The sequence below is a fragment of the Neolamprologus multifasciatus genome, chromosome 3 (genome assembly GCF_963576455.1).
Source record: "Neolamprologus multifasciatus chromosome 3, fNeoMul1.2, whole genome shotgun sequence".
NCBI classification, from domain to species: domain Eukaryota; kingdom Metazoa; phylum Chordata; class Actinopteri; order Cichliformes; family Cichlidae; genus Neolamprologus; species Neolamprologus multifasciatus.
In genome coordinates, this window is record NC_140441.1 from 10,415,605 (window position 1) to 10,437,981 (window position 22,377).

At 39.5% G+C, this 22,377-nt stretch overlaps 3 protein-coding genes across 6 annotated transcripts in view; 1 reads left to right on the top strand and 2 right to left on the bottom strand.

Annotated features, from left to right (window-relative positions):
* The window catches only part of LOC146521521 (coxsackievirus and adenovirus receptor-like), a 209,033-nt gene that overhangs the window by 161,256 nt on the left and 25,400 nt on the right, over positions 1-22,377 (bottom strand). The window lies entirely within an intron of this gene.
* LOC146521532 (uncharacterized) overlaps positions 1-22,377 on the top strand; it is a 144,603-nt gene that overhangs the window by 33,991 nt on the left and 88,235 nt on the right. The window lies entirely within an intron of this gene.
* LOC146521533 (uncharacterized) lies at positions 460-20,187 on the bottom strand. Of its 2 annotated transcripts, none has more exons than XM_085155095.1 (7): positions 16,834-20,187; positions 16,509-16,754; positions 16,240-16,422; positions 16,057-16,134; positions 12,248-12,346; positions 3,748-3,840; positions 460-888 (listed from the first exon to the last, which is right to left on the bottom strand). In XM_085155095.1, the coding sequence occupies exons 1-7, from the start codon at positions 17,117-17,119 to the stop codon at positions 827-829; spliced, it is 1,047 nt and encodes a 348-aa protein (XP_085011221.1). In that variant the 5' UTR covers positions 17,120-20,187; the 3' UTR covers positions 460-826. The 2 variants fall into 2 exon arrangements, with proteins under 2 accessions (XP_085011221.1, XP_085011220.1); XM_085155094.1 differs by having other exon boundaries at positions 16,057-16,137.

A 22,377-nucleotide genomic window follows, 5' to 3' on the forward strand; every position in this document is an offset into this window, starting at 1 on the left:
AAATATCAGTAGAAGTTACTCTCTTTCAGAAACACATGATTCATGTTAGTGTGCATTTGTTATGGCCGCATAATCTGACCCCAATTTTGGCTGAATCGACACCGAGATCATCATCACACTGAATGATGATGTCCTCACTATGTGTCCTGTGCAAGCACAACCACAGATATCAACAACACAGTAACTATGGAGACGTATTTATTTCAAACAGCATCTAAAGTCTCACATATTTCATTTCCTTGAATCTAAACTTACTGTACACAGACACGTACGAGCTTCTCAAGCTTCTGTGTGAAGTTTCCAGCCGCTGAGTGATGTTAGCGCTGCTCTCAGTCTGAGGTTGTGGTTTTATTGATATTTGTTGTTTTCTATCTGCTCTGTGGAGACGTGTGCATGGGTTAGCCACAGCAACTCATGTTTTCCATCAGAGAGCTTCATGAAACCCACAGAACCACACGAGAAAAACAACAAGTTTATTGATCCTGCACAAAAAAACTGATTTCTGCTGCGGAGACGACAGCAGGGTCCCACAAGTTACTGATTATTTTAAACACATTGCATTATGTTTATTTATCAGTTATAGACTATATAATATACAGCATATAAATACAGTATAATGTTTCTGTTTTGGCCTTGCAGACATAGAGAGGCAGTGTGACAAAAATACATTTACTTTTAGAGCTTCTTTACAAAAACGTCTCATCACCCATTCAGTTTTTCTTTGTCTGTCTGCAGTTTTGTGAGTGCATTTAATGAAGAGATCAAACAAAATACATACACATCTGTTTTATAACGAAAGCTCTCTGGTCTGACCAGCAGCTGGTTGTTAGGTTGGATTAGCAGATTTCTTCAGTGAGGAGTAGACAGCATTTGGATTTGATGGAAGCTCTGAAAACACAAGAACACACAGTTCAAACAATATGAGACCAGTCACAGTTAAAGTAAGTCACTAATTTATTTAAAAAAAATCAACATCAGTGGTGCCACAATTTCACATTAATAGTCTTGGAGCCAAACTGTCACAAATAATGTGAAATAGACCAAACAGGAAGTGCGACTCAGAGCCTCCCTGTTTAAAAAAAAACGTACTGATGAAAATTTAAGCTGGAGGATCCGAATTGGAAACATATTCACATATATAGGTAATTTATTTATTAGGTGTTCTAGCCAAACTAAAAGAAAGACAAAATCTGAAAATACTTCCAGCAGGCAGCTCAAATACGTGGATTCTGTGGATAACAACAAAAAAGCTGCAACTGACCAAAGAGTGCAAAACAACCAGGCAGTAGTTTCCTTCCTGACTGCCTGAACTTTTAAAGTTTCACCTCCCTTAAATTCAAACTCTTCACTAAGTTCAAACCACATCCTGTGCTCACACTGAACGCTAACATGGGACTCATAAATCATTAAATATGAGCATAAATCCAAACTTCAACATTATCCTTTGGCAAAGTAATTTGCCCAAGACCCACAGCAAGGGATTCAATCACTTTAATAAACTGTATCATTTGATTCCTGGGGCCAAATTCTTTCAGCTGTTTGCCCGGGTGTTACAATAAAGTTCAGCACCCAGACGTCCATGATATAGATGATGTAATGAAGTTTAACTGAGTAAGAACAAGGACCCGCCCATTATATCTGGTCATTTGTGATTAATATTAAAAGAAGAACACACATTTTACCACGAAATGCCAAACAGACTCAACTTTGTCACAAAATATATACACTGTACCGGATACTCTGAGCAGTCAATCAGCATGTTTGAATAGACGACAGTAAGGACCCATTCCCCTGCTCAAAGTTGCAGAGAAGCAACCTTGTCGTACGTGGCCTAAAGCAATCTATTTAAATAAACATAAAACAATCATTGAGAGAATTTCCACGCGTTTAAATTGCTTTATTTGAGCGTTATGCAATTCCTTTATTCCAACTTTATGAACCAACTTCATTAACTCATGATGAGTGAACTTATTTACTGCAGTTGAGTCCAACTGAATTCAGTTGAGTCGATCCAGCCCGTGCAATTATGTTAGTCCAATAAAAGTACTTAATAGAAAGACATTAATGTGGAAATCCTTCCCATGATTATTTTAACTTCATTTAAAGAGTATCGATGCATGCTCAATCATGCAGATAAGTAAAAAGAGTTTAAAGAGTTATTCTTTGGAGTGATCAACAAAGTCAAATTCTGGTTGACATAAAATTGTCATGTGTGTCTTTTTTTCCTCCAGTTTAATGGATTTAGGACACAGCTGTCATCTGTCCATCTCCACATCAGGGTTGCAGGAGGCAGGAGTCAATTCCAGCTGTCGTAGGGCCAGAGACACCCTGGACAGGTCACCTGTCTATCGCAGAGAGACAGACAACCTTTCACACTCACACATATGGGCAACTTAGAGTCATTAACCTAATCCCACTAACTTGCATGTGCCCATGGAGACACAAAGTCCACACAGAAATGGCCTGATGATGGATATGAGCTTAGGAACTTCTAGCTTTGAGGCAACAGTGCTAAACACTGCACCATCAAACTGTCAATCCAAGCTAAAAAAATAAAAAAAAGTGGGAAAGCTGATTGATACTGAATTTTCTTTACTTTTCTGTCCTTGACAGGTTAAGCCACAATAAATAGAGATAGCATACATGTGGTGTGTGTATGATCTGTCTTCTGTGCATGTGATATTGTGATATCGCAAAGCCAGGCAACTAAGCACTCTTGCTATACATGAATAAATTTAACTAGTTTTAAGTTGTTGAAAGCAGATCCTACATGATTTAATTACGTTCACCATAGAAACATAAAGTTATTTTGTTCAAGTTACATGTTTGTCTCTTGTAAATGTAACAACCACACATGTCACTTTTAGTGTAGAACAACAACAACAATCTTTATTTATAGAGCACATTTAAAAACCAGCGGTATACCAAAGTGCTTAACATAAGAGACAGAGAAGTAACACGAGTATTATAAGGCCTTAGCAAAGTATCAAATATCCTCACAGGTCAATGCCACTAATACACAGGGGTAATATAAAATGCATATCAAAATAGAAACATAATAAAAGCACAAGCCATAAAAATATGTATAAGAAAAAATAGAGTAAGTCTAAAAGTCAGGTGCGAGCATTAACAAGCAGGAAAGGCGAGATTAAACAAATAGGTTTTTAACCGTGATTTAAAAGATTGGATGGAATCAGACGCCCGGATCACAATCGGAAGGTTATTCCACAACTCTGGTGCAGCCAGATCTAGGCTGCACCAAGAGTAACTGAGTAGATGATCTTAATGCTCTGGCAGGAACATACGATTTAAGGAGAAGGGAAATGTTTCCTTAAATGTTTAAGTCCTTCTTCCTCTTTTTGCTGATCCTAGCTGTGTTTCCACTCAAAGCAAGGCTTGTAGCTGATCTCAGGACAAGTGAAAGTAGATCCAGTGGAAGCTTGTCTAGCATGATAATCTTCTCCCAAAGACTAGAGGCGTATCCACAACGTGCAAACAATCAGTAAAAGCAGCTGGTATCTTAGCTCCAGCCACTGTTAACAGTAACGCCTGTGAAATGAAGATGCTACAGTCTCTATGGGAGGCAAACTTGCTTCCGACAACAAGCAATTGTTGATAGCATAAGATGGCATTAATGTAAAGGATGGATGCAAATACATGAGAAGCTTGTCTGAGCTGAAAGCAGAGAGATCACTTATTGACTAGACCTTCCTTATTCTGACAGACACACAGCACACAAAACAATACCTCTGCTCCGGTTGGTTGGCTGCTGCTGGTGATGATGTAATATTTTGAGGTCACTGTATGTGATGTCATCACCTCCAGATTTCCCTCCACTGGCTGAAATGAACCAAAATAAACATATAGATAAATATAGATGACTGCATAATAAATCTCACTGGACATTTAAGAATGTTGGCCTTCCTTCTTTTTCTTGTCTGCAATGGGACACAAGCTCTGTGTGTATGTGTGCTTTTTGGTGCACATATACATACAGACGAATAGAAAAAAAAAGTTTTGCTTTGGTTTCTTTTATGTGTAAACACAACACTGGTTCATTTCTTAAGTTAGGTGAATTTTTTGTACTTCGATGATTGTTAAGTGGCTTAAGAAATTAACAAAAAGAGAAATGTACCTCTGAAAATGGAAACTAGACAAAACTTGAAGTCTTCAGAGATGCTGGAGAACTATTGCTCAAGACTTTAATGCATTACAAGACAATCATTTCTTATTTTCTATCTCCTTTCATATGAAATGTTAAAAAAGAGGCGTGGCTCAAAAAGTTGCTCCAACAAAAACTATATAAGAAACATAATTCTGTATTGTTGATGTCTTGGTTGTTCAGGGTCTACTATTTTTTTTCTTTGCTTTGTTCCATGTTATCTTAAAAACACATGTTAAAATGATAAAATACACAATTAGCCCGTTCCAAGCTCCTTCAGTTCCCAGTTAAAACAGTCCAAATTCTTACAGCTCCAAAAACCCGTCTGTGTGGTTCTCTGTGTCTGTATAGGAGCTTGGAAAGAAGGCGACCGGACTTCATCACGTTTCTGGACACCTCTCTTCTTCTTCAGTTCTAAAGTGAAATTGTGGAGAGTCCCAAGTATTTAATCCCTAGTGGGAGTTGTCCCACTGACCCACTATTGATCATGTGCCTCATCCACTCCTGCACAGTGTTGGGAAGGTTACTTTTAAAATGTATTCCATTACAGAATACAGAATACATGCCCCAAAATGTATTCTGTAACGTATTCCGTTACGTTACTCAATGAGAGTAACGTATTCTGAATACTTTGGATTACTTAATATATTATCATGCTGTTTACAACTACATGAATGTACTATTGCTGTGATTTATTACTGTTACTGAAGGTCCGCGGCTCCGAACCGTAGTAAAGGGACCTCTGGCTAATACGGTGGGTTCTGTGTCGGCTCGTAGCTGAAAACTAGCTTTACTTTGTTGTCTGGGTCAACTTTGCTAGCAGAGACAGAGAGAGGCGTTGAAAGGCTGCTCCAACAGAACTTATTGTTTTTGGAGGAAAACACGAACACGGTGTACAGTCGAGTCTTAATAGCTTACTTACAACTGGGCTCGTTGTCGTGGTTTTAGCAAGGATTCAAGCGACACCTTGTAGAGCACACAAACTTAATGCAACAACCTTATACGATTAAGTTGAAACCCAATGCTGTGCCTTTTTCCCTGGCCACACCAAGACGGGTCCCCATCCCTTTGTTAGGAAAGGTTGCACTGGGTTGGTACGCTCTTTGATGCATATGGTGCAGTTTTTCACAAGTTCATTTATTTGCCCACTCAGACCAGGCCACCATACTGTCTCCCTGGCTCTCTCTCTGCATCTAGATATTCCCTGATGTCCCTCGTGTAGGGCAATGAGGACAGAGTGGCGCATAGCAGTAGGGATCACTAGTCTGGTGCCTTTCAGTAGCAGATTGTCGTGTACTGTTAAGGTGTCTCTGTGTGGCCAATATGCTTTAATTGGGCCTGTGAGATGGCTGTATTCTGGCCAGCTGCTCTGACAAAAAGCCATGACATCTGAGCATATGCTGTCGGTTTTTAGCTGTTCCTTTAACTGTGTGATGTATGTCAAGGTAGCAGGCATGCATTTGACTATTTCATCCACATATATATTTGTGTCATCCAGAAGTTCAGCTGTAGCCTTAGAATCAGGGTCTTGGTTAACGGGTGCACGTGACAGTGCATCTGCTGTGAGGAGTGCCTTGCCTGGAGTGTGTGAGATGGTGTAACTGTACCTCATGAGCCTTAGGCGGAACCGTTGGATTCTAGGTGGAAGCTCGGTTAGAGCTTGCTGTCCTAGCAGGCTGACGAGTGGCTTGTGGTCAGTCTCTAAGGAGAAGTGTCCATGTTAGTCCAAGCGCCTCTTTCTCCACCTGTGCATACCTCTGTTCTGTTTCCGTTAAAGAACGAGACGCATATGCAACAGGTCTCCATTGCTCTCCCTCTTTTTGAAATAGGACTGCTCCCAGTCCATAGGAGGAAGCATCTGCAGACAGTTTTAACTCTTTGTTTGGGTCATAGAGTGCAAGAATGGGAGTTGACGTCAGATCGCCTTTCAGCTGATTGAATGCTTTTTGCTGTGCGCAGCTCCAAACCCACTGATTTTTCTTCGAGAGCAGGTCTCTTAGAGGCTTGTCTTTTTCGGCCAGTCCTGGGATGAATTTGCCTAATTGGTTAACCATCCCGAGAAAGCTGCGCACTTCACTGACGTTTGATGGCTCTTTCATTGCTGTGATCGCTCTAATTTTGTCTGGGTCTGGCTGTACTCCCTCCGCAGACAAAACGTGTCCGAGGAACTTCACTTCCTGTTTGCTCATGTCACATTTCTCCAGGTTTAGTGTGACACCGGCCTCTTGCAGTTTATTGAGCACTGTGTGCAGCCTGGCGTTGTGCTCCTGCTGATCCTGTCCCCAAATGAGGATGTCATCCATGTGACAAACCACACCTGGCAGCCCATTAAGGATCACTGACATTCTACGCTGAAAATGTTCTGGGGCTGACGCTATTCCAAAGGGAAGTCTGTTAAAGTGGAAGCGCCCAAAGGGTGTAATGAATGTTGTGTAGTGTGCAGACTCTGGTGACAATGGAACCTGCCAGAAGCCTCTGTTTGCGTCTAACTTACTGAAGACTTTTGCTCCCGCCAGGGATCCAAGTGTCTGTTCAACCGAAGGCAGGATGTACTTTTCTCTGCACACTGCTTCATTGAGGTGAGGTCAACACAAATACGCACAGAGTTGTTTTTTGTTGGCACTGGGACCATACCTGCACACCATTCTGTTGGTTCTTCAACTCTGCTGATTACTCCCATGGACTCCATTCTTTCCAGTTCCCGTTTCACCTTTCCTAACAAAGGGATGGGGACCCGTCTTGGTGTGGCCAGGGAAAAAGGCACAGCATTGGGTTTCAACTTAATCGTATAAGGTTGTTGCATTAAACCTAATCCCTGACACAACTTTGGGTAGTTCTCATTCAACACATTCATGTCAATACTGTCAGCTCTACACACAAGGTTCAGCTTGACACTAGCTGGCCTGCTTAACAGTGCTATGTGCAAATCTTTGATAATGTACACATTTTCCTGTATTTCCTGTTCACCTTTGCAAATTGTTTCTCTGCTCATACCCAACACATCAAGTGGAGTACCACCTGGACCAAACAGTGGTCTATCTGGTTTACTTAACTCTGTCTCATTTTGGTTTATGCAGTAATACATCTGGGCTGGGATAACAGAGACGTCAGCTCCTGTGTCTATCTTAAATCTAACTTTGTGGTTTCTGATAGTAAGGTCTGCATACCAAGGATCTGAACCTGCGTCTACAGAACCAAGGAACACGGGTGTATCATCACTTTTGTCTGTTTCTATCACATGCACAGATTTAACAGATTTACACACTTTACTGAAGTGTCCTCTTTTACCACATGAGTGACATATTGAATCTTTTGCTGGGCATTGTCCTTTACCATGCGCAGGGGTTTTCCCACACCTGTAGCATGATCTCCCATTTGGTGTTTTGTCCTTTGTTGTGCATTTACGTTCTCTTCGGGGTTTGAATGTTGAATGCTTTTGTTCCCTGTGCTTCGCTGTCACAGCATCTATTTCCATCTTATTTTCCCCTCTGATGTCTGTCTGTTGTTTTTTGATGACTTCAGACTGACGGGCCTGATTAACCGCTTTCTCCAATGTCAAATCTTTGTCCATTTGAAGTCTCTCCGCTAAGCTGATGTCCTTCAGACTAGGGCTGGGCGATATGACCCAAAATTCATATCTCGATATTTTTTACCTGGACGGCGATATAAGATATATATCTCGATATTTTTTTTTAAAGCCATAAAGTAAGAACAAAAAGAGAGTTCTTAGTCAAAGCTGTGTCCCAGATGTCACACAGGCACTTTTATTAACATAGAACATAGATGTACATAAAATTTACTCAAAAATAAATTATGAGCATTTATTAAATAATAATGCTCCATAAATAAAAGAAAACTATGTTGTTTTTGTGCATAACAAAAAGCTCACAATTGTGCAGTCAAAATGTAAACTAAAAGACGCTGAGCATAATAACAAAGACAGATTTCACAGCTGCTCTGTTCCCAACTTCTACTGTGTGACTGACAGCCTTGAGTTTGAAATCCTCTTCGTAACCACGTCTCTTAACAGGTGCCATTTATGGTCCTTATACACAGTAGGGTAATATTACGTTGAAGCACAGTACGTATCACTCCGCGAGGCTCCTCGGTAGCCGTAATGCTCCGACAATCCATCAAGCGGTGCAGCTCCGTAGCTTACCAAAGTCGTACTAAAACATTTTTGACAGATTGCTGAGCGCTGTGTACCACATAAAATCGCTTCGCGGCCATCAAGCACAACCAGAATTCATACATTAGGCGCGCTGTCAACTTTTGAGAAAATGAAAGGATTTTAGGCTGTGCAGCGCCTCTGGGCTGCATGGCGTTAGCGTGGTTAGCTTGTTAGCGTGGTTAGCTAGCCAACACGTCGACGGCGTCCAGCCCCACGCACGGGGCGAAGCGCAGTAACTCGTTAACGGAGATTTGCCGTGTCCATCTTGTCGCTTCCTGCACGTGAAGCGATGGGGGAGGCGGGGGAGTTGTGTTCAGTGAAGGAGAGGCGAGGCCGAGTAATGTTGCGTAAAGACAAAAGTGAACGAAAGAGAGGCAAACTTGCGGCTCCACAAGTGTAGTTATAACGTAACATAGACTATATCGATATAAAGGATATTGTCACATCTTATATCTCGTATAAAAATATATCGATATTTTTTAAAAACTCGATATATCGCCCAGCTCTACTTCAGACCCACGACGAGGCGATCTCTTATTAACTCATCGTGCAGTGCACCATAACTGCAGTTTTCAGCTAAAGCATAAAGTGCGGTGACAAACGAGTCAACAGTCTCATTAGCTTGCTGTGTTCTTTGATTAAAGCGGGCTCTCTCATAGATAATGTTTTTCCTGGGAACAAAGTACGTATCCAGAGTGTCTCTTACTGCTTGGTACTGCTGCCTTTGTATGTCCGATAAAGCTTGCCCTCGTAGGATATCATCTGCTTCATCCCCCATGCAGTAGATGAGTGTGTTTACCTGGTTAGCCTCTGAGCTAAGGTGCAGGTTGCTTGCAAGTCGAAATCTTTCAAACCTCCTTATCCACTTTTCCCATTGCTGTGGCCTTGAGAAATCAAACAGCTCGGGAGGCTGGATGGTGAATGTGGCATTCGGGGGTAAGTTGGCGTTACCATTACAGCCGCCGTTAGCTTGCTGGTGGGGCGGTGACGTGCGAGGCTGTGTAGCTGTTGCGCTAGCTCCCGCTTCTTCGTCCGACATCTTATCGCCTGGAGAAAAACTCTTTACCGCTCCCAAAGCCGCTTGCTGTCACTCCCCGATGACAAGGCTTTTACTGCGATCCCACTTCTGACACCATGTCGTGGTTTTAGCAAGGATTCAAGCGACACCTTGTAGAGCACACAAACTCCGACCTTTATTATTCACTTCCTGTTTTCGAACCCCTTTCACAATAAAACAGGCTATACACAGATTACACCACACTCGTCAGGCACTCTTCTTGGCTGCAGTGGTTATTATTATATTTACATGCTTCCAGCTCCCGTTTCTGCTCGATGACAGCTCGTACTTTTCCTTTTTCTCCCTCCCTCGCTCACAGACACATAACGTGTATGGCAGTCCATTCTCCCTGCAGCACGGACTACACTGCCCATGATGCTACATTCTTTAGAGCTATACCTGTAGCATTCTGCCTATTAGCTTAGCTTATTAGCTTATTAGCATAACAACAACAACAACAAGGTGCTCTCTCACCCAGGAAACACGCAGAGAGAGCGTTACCCTGTAACCATGGCAACCGTAACGCTGCCACCTGGAACAACAGAACGTAGCTGTCAAACAAAACCCAAACAGTCCTGACCCCCCACAATATGAAACAGGAAAGTACCGCCGTGTAATCCATTTATTTCAACAAAGTATTCTAAATAGTATAGTATAGTATAGTATAGTATTCTAAATACCACCTTTTTAAACGGTAACTGTAACGGAATACAGTTACTCATATTTTGTATTTTAAATACGTAACGGCGGTACATGTATTCCGTTACTCCCCTACACTGGCCTCATCACAGGTAACGTCTCACAATGGTTTCACTCTAAACCTCTGCTGATACTGACCCACAGCCTGATGAGAGATAAATATTTCTCAATAAAAGCTCAAGTTGCGATTCCCTGATGGGCGCAAATAACCATCATATGACCAGATGAAGAATAAAAACAGACCAAATTTAGCCCTCGGATTTCTAATTATGAAAAAGTCCTGGTGCTAAGCTTAATGCCCAGGCTGAAAGTTGACCCAAGACTCAAACCTAGAGCTAGAAACATTCACGTCACTGTGATGTCACTTTAAACGTGATTAAAATGTGTCCACGTGAAAACAACAGTTGGCAAGAAATTCTTCTTTTAAAAAAGTTGTGCTGGAAAAAAGTAAATGCATCTTTCTCCAGTTCTATCAGTTTATCTTCAGACTTGGTTCCACCCGTGTGCATAAGGATCAATAATCTATTAACTCTACTTTATAGTCACCGTATTAGTTGTTGCGTGCACTAACGATGACGTTACCACAGGCCTGTCACTGTTTATACTGGTGCTTCAGGTGAGCCAGAAGAAAACAAAAATAAATCTCATGTCTTCAACCTGAAAAGGTATGTAATGTCAATGCATAATGAGGAACAGTGTCTAACAGGACACGAGTGCTGGAAGTGAAACATAGAAAGTGCTGTCAGCATACAGGATGTGTGTTAAAAGAAGTTATTTCCCAGTAAGCATCATGATCAGATTTCTTAGAAACTGCCAGCAGGTTTCAGAGGCCCTGTGGTCATCTTTCCTGTTTCATTTTACCACAGAGCACTGTATAGACCAATACTTTATCACAACATATACACACTATCATCAGGACTATGATTAGAAACCAAACTTTAAAACTTTTTAAGCAAAACCCTACTGCAGCTCTGTGGTCATCCAGTTTCCTGTTTCTGATGAAACACTTTAACTGAGTTCACGGCTCAAAAAGCATTTCAGAAAGAGGAGGCTTTAAATATGTAAATATAGATGTTTAAAATTCAGGTGTTAATGCAAAATGTTTCTTTTATGAAGATTGTGACTGTAATAGTCTATAGTATAATGCTTAAGCTTACTCTCAGACATATAGACCAACCTTTTTTTGTGATGCTCTGCTAAAAAAAGAATAACTTCTAACTTTATCAGAACACATCCATATGAACAACACCGAGCAGCTCTGCAGGTTCTTATCTCACTCTTATTGCCTGTTTGTGCCCTGTGCTTCTCTTCAACGTCGTATATTTCAGGTCTTTCTGATTCTGATTCTGATTCTGATGGAGCTACAATTCAGGTTCAAGTTACCTGTTACTGTGAATCACCTAAGAGCCATCAAATATATTTAATGCTCAGACTTTTTTATACAATAACACATAAATGATAAATGTAATTCATAGCATTTGTGTGAGAAATTATGTTCATTTAAACATTTTATCTAAGACATTGTTAGTTTGATTCAGTGTCAGGACTTAATGATGTCATTTTTAAAGCAGGGTTGCTTTAAATATGATGATATGGACAATTCATCACAGTTCATACATGTTAAATGTTCCAGTGTTCCCACAGTCTCCACACAGAAAATCTGCACTGCGCACAAAAAAACATCCAGCTTGAATTGAAATGAAAGTAAACTCATGTATTTATTTTAATTTCGCTGGTTTTCTGTGTGGAGACTGTGTCAGCAGTGTGCGATTGCTCACGCGCTCAGCTTAGAGGGAACTGTTACTTAGTTTTGCCACGTGGCCTCTGACATGCATGTTAAATTAGATGTTGATTTTAACTTGGTCATACATGAGAATTTGAGTTTGTCTTCCTGTGTTTGTCCTGCAATAAGCTCTCAAAACCTTCAACTTTTAAAACAGATGGATGGTCCGAGTCAATTATCAAACCCCATGAATGGTTGCAAGGATGTATCACATCACACAAGCCTGGATGCATATGAGCAGAGGTGTTTCAGAGGTGCTCATACAGCCTGCAGCTAATTTATCCCAACAAAAGATCCCTGACTGTGTTTATTTTGGCAGGATCTCCTCTAGTGTCCCTAAAAGAAATTCATAACATAATTCATAATAAGCTGTACCTCTGGTCTTTGATCTGTTTATTTTTTCTTTGATGGTGATTTGTCCATAACTGACGTCTCCAGTTCGCACTGATGAGTAGATTCCAGCTGGATCACACTCTGCACAATAAAACACACAAACAAGACGTCAATGTAGTAGTCATAGTGGTACTTACCATTGCATTAGAAACAACACAAAAAACTATTTAGATTATTTACTTTTTTAAATTGTGTAAATAGGAATAACACTTTCACTGTCAAGAAAGAAGAGAACAGAAGTGATACTAAAGGCTATATTTAAAGCAGACAACTGATCACAGCACTGTTTTAATGAAAACATGCTAAAATTACAGCATGCGTGTACGTCACACTAACTGCAAAATCTCTGCTAACTGCAAAAACTGTGCTGCGCTTCTTCTTTGCAGATATTTTGGTGCAAATAGTGATTTTCTATGCTTCTGCCATAACTTCCCATCATGCATCTTCCATGATGCACAGAAGAGATTAAAAAGTCTGAAGGCGATGGCCTTACAAGTCTGAATAGACAATAAATTTGGTGTCTGTGCTTCAAGTGTTGCTGGAGCTTTCTGTTCTGTAGATGAGAGTGGAAATCACACTTGTGCATGTGTGTACAGTAACCACAAGCTCTGCACAATAAAACACACACAGAGGACATCACTGCAGACACTACGGTCATTTTTATACTACTTTTAATATTTTAAATATGATGCAAAACCATTCCAGCTCCTTCTTTTGTGTCCAGTATTCAAATTAGCAGTGAAACAGCTGCTTTGTGCTGATGGTGCAGGCACCTTATCTGAGGTGCAAGACAGATGATAGATATGAATAAAAGAACTGTACATTTTTATTTTTTAATACATAAAATTAATATTTTGAAAATGAAAATTTTTGTCAATATATTGCACGTACACAGAGTTTAAAAATCTCTTTTGCTGCCCTGCAGCGAAACCTGAGCAGTTGAGGTGTTTCATTAGAAACAGGAAACTGGACAACCACAGAGCTGCTGTGCTATGTTAACAGACTAACCACAGGCTGAAAAACAGGCAGTCCAGCATGTAGAAAACAGCCGTGTGAACGGTTCAGCAGGTGAGCAGTGTGAACATTTATCGACTGACTAAGTTTTGGTTGCATCACTTAAACAAATCTAATCCAAGATAAATAAATAAAGTGAATTATTTCATTTGGATGCTAATGTGAAATTAAACCACAAGATATTAATTTTAGACCATGTGTGTTGTGGAAGGGTGCAGTTTCTATCTATGGTCCACAACCATCAAAACAAGTCTGCTCCCTACAATAACCAGAACACTTTGTGATGTTACACCTATAGTAGGCCTCTGCTATTACACAATGTGTTGATCTGGTTTTGTAATCTCAGGTCCTGTCTCCTTATCTCTGCCTTCCTGTCGGTGACCTGAAAAACAATCAGTTTGTCATCTTGAAGTATGTCTCAACTCTTTAAAAGCATCTCAAGGACAAATAATGCTGCAGGATGAGCTACTACTAATGTCACTGATGGCAAATACACAGCCAGCAGAAAAAAAAGTCACCAAGTAGCAGTAAAATTAAGGTTTGGGTCTAGACATGTTATTTGCCTAACAAATGACGACAGCTGTGTATCTGAATACACTGAATAATCCAATTTTTCTATTAATAGATGCTTTTTTTCATACCTACCCTTGTCTGATTTTTACTGCACTAACAACGTCTTATAGTATGTTTAAAAACAACAAATAAAATAAAATAAATATATAAACAGAATATAATACTATTCCCAAGTGATGTGAGTTTTGTCCTCTTATTACACAATATTTGAGGTTCAAGTTCTAAGAAACCATCACTGTGTTTATTGATGAAGAGAAGATCTACCGAGAGGAGCTTTGTTGTGTCCCCTCAATCAAAAAGATTAAACCTAGAGGCATATGTCACAGAAATTAAAGGTTTTTCCAAAGCATTCACTAATAAGACTTTCTGAAACTAGTCTTCAACATTTGCCAAGGCTAAATGTTTTTAATGTGTTTTTAAGATCAGGATAACCTAGGATTTTACCACCACACAAAAGCTTTCTTCCTATATTATCTATAGAGAGCAAAGAGACAGAGAGTCTTTTAATTACACAGGTCTGCAAAAAAATAATAATAAATAAATAAAAATTCAGCTCCATGTGATATTTTTAGTAAATTATATGTTTGATCTCCAGTTCCCTCCATCACATAAACTTTTTTTTGTAAACTATGATAAGTTTGCATTAAAAAAGCACAACACCAATGAAAAAAATCTATATTTTATATTTTATAACTATAGATAATTTTTCTGAAATTCCTTACCTTTTGCTTCTTTTTTTTTAACATATATTTCTAGTTAGAGAAATTTCAGAGATTTATCCCTCAAAACTGCAAATACAAAAAAGTTGGACAACATAGTATCCCACCTCTGGAAATTTTTTAGAGTGTCTTCATAGACACTCTTGAATACTGAAGGAAAACCGAAAAATAAATATAATGCAAATTTGCAAAAAAACAAAAAAAAAACATGTTTGTTCCAGCAGTGTAATTTGAGTTCTAAGCATCCCAGAAACGATACAGAAAACCATAAAGTCAAACATGACTTTTAAAAACACCAGTATAACTTATACGGCTCTGAAGGTACAAAACTACATTTTCTCCATAAATTATGTCGCTTCCGGGTTTCGGGCAGATAATGGCGGACATGCGATAGTTCTCGCTGACGTCTAATCCAGTTAGGAAGTGTTACAAGTTTTTGTTTTTGTTTTTGTTCCTGCAAATACTTTTTACAAAATTTTTGCAAGGCCTCTGTGGACGGAAACCGTGACTTAGGACAAGCCGATGGCATAAAATCTCCTCCGGTTTCATGTGCAAAAAAAAAAATGTTGCGCTAGCTTACGTGGTTGCAGTTCTACAGGGGTTCAAAAAGAATTACACAAAACAAAGTGTGCCCGCTCTGCACATAAAATGTAAAAAATTAAATATAAAATACAAAAACCAACTATTTACATTTCAACTTTTAACTATTTAAATTTTCAGCTTTTTTCTTTTAAACAAATTTAAAGTGAAACAACACAAAACACTGCAAACTAGAACACAATAAAATATAAATTAAAATATGCAAAACAACAAGAAGATGCATATTCTCTGTCATATATGTCTGGGATGATTTTTTGGGAGAGAGTTTTCCTGCTTGGAATTGCATACGTAGGATTCACTGCATGAATAAACTTTCTGAATCTTTTATCATCCGCAACTGAAAATAGTTGTGGATGATTACTATACCTTTCTAATGTGACGTTGTTGTCCCTGGCTCTCTTTCTCGCTCTCCTACCTGCTCTGTTCCTGTGCTACTGCGAGTGCAACTACCACCTCTCCGCCCTCAGCTCAGTGCAAACACAAGACTCACGTGCGGCGTGAAGCAAAAAAAAGTGTGAGAGAGACAGAAAGAAACTTCAAAAAGCCGACTCTAAGAATCGTTTCGTTTGCGACCGACACATCACTATTCGCTATGAACAAAATATACTAATATATATATATAATAACCCCGAATTCTGTAGTGCTCTCGCTCTAAGCCTGAAATCTGTGGTCTCTTTTAAACGGCAGTTTAAAAATCATCTTTTTAAAAGTGCTCTTGGTAAATTTACTGTTTCAATGTTTTAGTATTTTTGCTCTGAAGCACTTATTTAGATATTTCTCCTGAAAAGTGCAACATAATATTATACTTTAGCCACTTTACATTAACCATCAAAACAAGTTTTCTCCTGTTTTTGAATGTTGTTAGAAAACACACACACACACTACCTTTACGCCGCCTCATTGGCTGTTGATGAGGATTTGAGATTTTGATTTCACTGTATCTGATATCATCTCTGATGTCGTCTTCTTCAAGTTACGATGACATGAACCAAGATAAAAAATAAACAACATATAAATAAACAAAATTACACACACACGTATATATATGTATATATGAAATCTGCTCACCTTCAGGCTTTCTGTGAACAAATCGCCTCACCAGTAGAATTAGTAAAACCAGCACGACCATAACACAGACTGATCCAAAAACTGACAAAACGCAGACAGCAGCAGGAGAAAGTGATGCAGGAAGAGTGACGGAGGTAGAACCAGGAAGAGTGGATGTAGGTGGAGGTGTGGTGGTGTGTTCCCCTAAAATAAAGCAAACACAGTCATTAAGTTGTCGTCACATTGTGAATGTTGAAAGCTGCAGAAACACAGACAGGTGAGTGTGTCACCTGTGACAGTGATCCAGCTGGATGGAGACTCTCCATGACCGCTGATGTCACACTTGTAGAGGCCTTCATCAGACCTGGAAACATGCTGGATGGTCATGTGACCTGTAGGCTGCTTCCTGATGAGGGAGCCATCTTTATAGAAAGCAGCTGGGAGGTTGGAGGGAGTGGTCTTTGTTTTACAGAGCAGAGTGACGTCATCTCCCTCCATCACAGGGAGGACAGGACTCTGCAGGATCACTGATCCACCTCAACACAGAGACAAACTACAGCATTTCATCCATTTACACACAGCTTCATCAACACTAACTCCACACACTCAGCTTACCAGTGACTGTCAGGTTAACCATGTTACTGATGGGACCCTCTCTGGACTCACACCAGTAAACACCACTGTCCACTTGATATGTGTTACTGATGTTACAGGAAGAACCAGCTGGTTTTCCCCACCCATCTCCACACCGAGTCCTCTGTTGTTTGGTTGTGTTTCTCCTCAGAGTCCATCCAGCAGAGCTGTCGTCCTCCTCACAGCTCAGAGACACAAAGTCTCCTTTAAAGAACTGAGAGCTGCTGGGACTCACAGTCAGACGAGCTGTGAGGGTGAAAATCCTCATTACTTGTTGATAAAGCAAATAATGATACCAAGAAAGCAAAAGAGAGAGCAATGGAGAAATACTGGTGAACTGAGGGAGTAATGAAGGTGCCCAAAAGTTGATTCTGTTAATCTGGATGTAGCAGAGGTTTTTTTTGTTTTTTTTTGTTTTTTTTTTAAAACGCTACGTCCAGATGAGCAGAATCAACTTGTGAGGATTCACTCACCTTATTGAGCATGCATCAAGAAGTAATGAAGGTGGCACCACCTCCACCTCTCCTTATCTGCTTAATTTATAATAGAATAACGCAGGAACTGACCAGTCATTTTAAAACCTCTGAAAATGAGGGACTGTCTATAAATGTTGCTGTTATTCTAAAAAGCTAATGCAATACTTTTCCTAAACCCATCAAATTAACGTCAAAGTCATGTTGAGGCAAAATTTAAAAACAAACAATAATCATTAAAACGTTTATTTCTCAATCCCAAAAAGTTGATTCTGTTCATCTGGACGTGGTGTTAAATTAGAGCCATGACTGTAAATGCATTTGGTTGATTTAAGAATAATGCACAAACATTTTTAGATCATTCATGTCTCAAAGTTATTTTTGCTTTGACTCTTAAAACATCAGCATACAAAAATCCACAATCGAAATTTTCAAATTTCAAGCAGTTTTAGGACATTTAGGACCCCTGTGCCTTCTGTTGAACACGATCAAACTGGTGTCACTGAAACTGAATCGAAGACTAAACGTAATTTGAAGATTTTCAGGTTTGGCTTCAGTTCTTAGTTATGAAACAACAACCGTCCAGTAGATCAACACAATTTAAACAATTAACTAATAATCATAACTATTCCCCACCCGCACACGTGTGTGCGCTCTCTAACACTTAAATTCAAATTCTTCTCTATAATTATTGTTCATGCTCCACTGTTTGTGTAAGGTTTTAGCTCAAATTTGATGCCATTAATGTTCCTTTTACACCTTCTTCCTTTGCTATGCTTGTGACAGGGGACACATATAATAAAGCCACAACTTCTAAATCAAAGTTTAGACTCTACTCTCTGTCATCATCTCAAACCCAGCCCTCAGTTACCAACCAAAGCATACAATCAGAGACAAAGATGTATATATATATATATTTTACTTACTCTGCATGGTTGTGTTCTTTATTTCCCTTCTCGGTAATTAGATTTCTTTTTCTTATTTTTAAATGACACCAACTAAAGCCCGCCCCTTCCCCTAACTGTATGTAGGCCCTCCCCTGCGTTTGCTTCCTCTCTCTCTTACGCTCTCTCTCTCTTTGTCCTCCTTCACTAATTTTTTCCCTATCAGGTCTGCCAGATGGGAATAAATAATGATTGCTCTGTCATTAGGGACAGGAGAGTGCCTCTGTCCCCCAGACCAAACATTCTTATTCTATTGGTCAGTCAAGGTTTCAAAACCATCTGAACAGCGACACCTAATGGCCACTTTTGCTATTGTCACACATTGTCACTGGTGTCTGAATATGTGCAAATGTGAGACAGAAAGCACTTGGACCTAGAAAAAGTGCTTGTAGTTTGTGTGTGTGTGTGTGTGTGTGTGTGTGTGCATGAGACATTTTGCATAAAGCTTTTTCACTGCTCAAGAAGACCAGGAAAGTGCAATATCTGGGAGTTTGTGGCATCATAAATATTTTTCAATACTATAGCAACCAAACCAGTGGGCAAGCCAGGACTAAACATGCACCAAAACCTCAGTTACCGTGGTCACCGGACCACACATCAATATTGAGCATGACATCCCTGCATGTCCAATGTTTTTGAACAATTTTTTTGCTTAATTTACTATGTCTATAACACACTGGATGAACACAGTATTCACTCAGATGCACACTGATGTTTACTGTGTTGAAACACTACACAACAAGCAGTCTTGTGTTATTGTCGGCTTCTCTTTTTGATACCATGTCCTGCAATATAACAGAGTTACTTTGCATCTGCCATTCCTGTGCCAGACACTGCCAACCCATATGGAAAAGATGTATATAAATCTTATAAAGTTTTTATCTGTCTTGTATGAAACTTGTATGAAAAGCATACAAGAGTGAAAACACATATAAGATCCCTTGAAAAATTATATAATGAAACTTGTATGTTTTGTATACTTACTAAAAAAATATATGAAAGTAATGAGAAAGTGGCCACTTTCATGAGTAAATCATATATGGTTTTACTATTTCTTTTCCATATGGGAAGCCACGACTCCCATCCACTGGTGATATTGGATGCCACCTTATGAATACAGGTGAGTGCAAATAGGCTTCACATCCTGTACCGTCACACAAAGCTACACTATATTGCCAAAAGTATTGTTTTGTGTGCCCTCACACACATGTGAACCTGAGTGAAATCCCATTCTTAATTCATATTGGTTTAATATGATTTACAGCTATAGCAGCTTCATCTCTTCCAGGAACTCTTTCCATGAGGTTTCGGAGCATGTTTATAGGAATTTTTCTTAATTTTTCCATTTGTAAGGTTAGACATGAATGTTTGTAGTCTCCGGTCTAATTCCTCTCAAAGGTGTTCAATTGAGTGGATGTCAGGACTCTGTGCTGGGCAGTCAAGAGAGTGGAGTGCAACATTGTGTTAACATAGATGAGCATGTACTTTATAGAGCTCTGCCTCAGGTTTCCCAGACTGGAAACACAGTAAAGCTCCGGCATGACATGGCCGAGGTCGATGGATTGTGAAGCCCTTCTTACATTAAAGGAGATCTCCCTTCTGTCCACCTGAGTTACTTTAGCCTCAGGTGACCTGACAGGGGAGGACTGCAGGCCAGTTGCTCCTCAGCTGAATCGCCTTGTAATACTCAGATGATGGAACAAACAGTTGTGGATCTGGTCCGTACAGAGACCAGATGTGGCAGATTTATGATGAGGATGTAAAAAAGATTCATGTCAAGTCTGCAGTTCAGAGAAATGCAAGCCTAAGCATCAATAAAATGTATTAATCACACCTGGAAAGAAGACGAAGACTTCCTTCCTGCAGTCAGTGTCTTCACAGTACATTGGGTAGCATGTGCACTCCCCCGTGTCTGCACCAGAGGGAACCCCATATCACTCATACTGAACAATTCTGCACAGCCAAAGCAAAAAGGAGCAAAAGAACACATTTGCTTGCTTACTCAAGCTGATACTGCACTTTATGAGTAAAGATCTAGACATGAAAAGTTACCTGACCTTACGGACCTTGCTTTCTGCAAGACTATCACTGTCATTAATGTGTGTGTGTGTCTGTAACAACACTCGGCTGAGTAAAATATGTCGAATATAAAATTGATTAAGGAACTTTAACCCATCAATTGTTTAGAACTCTGAAGCTGTATCAGAGCACCACACTGTGCTTTGTTACATTACACAGCTTGACTGTAATGGATAATTATAATTATAATTATATTTATATATTCTAAAGAGCTTGAAAAGAAAAGTGACTGGACTTTAACTTTCTTGAAGATGTTTAACCTCTCATCTGAGAAGCTTCTTCAGTTCTTTTATATACATCAATGAATAAAGAAAGACCAACGAATAATTATGTCTACTAATCTGTATTTGTTACTAATGTTCAATTTCAGTTTTTAATGAAATCAAAGAAAAGACATCCAGGTTATGGTGGATTTGCTTTGTAGTACAGGACCCAAGTGGGTTGAGTTTGCAGGAATAATCCAAGAACTTTCTACTGGCTAATAAGATTCAGAGACGAGTTTAACCATCTTTACAGCAAACAAAGAAACAGACAAGAACGATTAGTACAAATAGATGTTTTGCTTAAAGAATTTATAATAATATTTCTAGAACAATGAATCTTACATCAAATGGAAAAGCAAAGACACTGGAAAAAATTAAAGAAAACTTTAGATCCTCCCACTATCTGCACACAGATGTCTGAGGGATATTTGTTGAATGGTGAAGCCCTTCTATCAATAATCACAGCAACTTACCATGGTGATCTACACCAGTAAGAACTGAACTACCTTCATAGTAGAGAAGGTGGTTCTACAATTGACCTGGATGACTGAGACTCTTCACAGACACACCTTCATAGTACTGTGAATGTGAAGTTACTTGAATAAGCCACAACCCTGCTTCATAGTACAGGACTTGTGTCTTTAAATACTGCAGGCTTTATGAATTGATAATGAACAGGAGCCGCCCGAAAACGTGTAAAACCAGATTACAGCTCCATCTGAGAGGTGAGAGAAAGAATGAAAGGAAGAAAAGAAACCATCACAATAGGAACTGCTTGTGCTCTTTCTGTTGTCAGATGGCCTCAGTTTCAAATGGACTTCAAGTCTTTATTTACATGTTGGCTGATTGTTGTCTACACGTAAAAATATCCCAAAATATTAACAGTAATCACTCAGTTGACTACTTTATTTTGTTTCTGTCACTAGAGAGCAGCAACGTGCCATACAAAAAATAAACTACAACCCTCCACATAATACAAATACATCCTAGTTTCGTGCAGTTCTGTTTTAACTTCGGACCTACAACACTGCTTTGTTATTTGACAGAAAACACACATGAGCAGTATTTGTGGCTGACTTAAAGAAGTCCAGTCGTTTTCCTTTCCAGGCTCCTTAGAATACATAAATATTCTTACACATTAACCTGACCGATAGTATTGTCGTTACCACCCTGACTAACTGGTCTAGCAGTTTACAGTTAAAGAGTGTCATCCATGAATATTCCCAGCTAATGAACGTGAGTGGATTTAAAAACACTCAGCACAGAATCGTCTACACCACAAACACACCTGACAACAGTGTGCGCTGCTGTAGGAGAACAGCTATTGGTCAATAAATTTAAGAAGAGCCAATCAGAGAGTTCAAATATGTGCGCGGTCTGTTGTTTCAGTCAAACTTTGTAATGTTACGGAGCCCCGCAGGGGACATGGGAGAAAAAAAAATTAAGACGGACTTTTGCGAGATCTCGCAAAAGTCCGTCTTAATTTTTTTTTCCCGAGTTTGTTTTGCGAGGCTACGGGCTCCGTAGTAATGTAACGTAAAAACGCGTAAAAACTGCTGCTCTGATACAGCTTCCTGGTTTTTAACATTTTAACAGGTTAAACCTGGTTAAACAATTTTAACTTTAATTCTCAGACTATACACACCCATTAATGACAACGTCACACTCACCGCAACACAACTTAAACAGCATAAAAACTGTTTCCTGTTATGTAAGGGTACATACATACTATTTATTTTATTCTTCTACTAAGTGTTTTTTATCTGT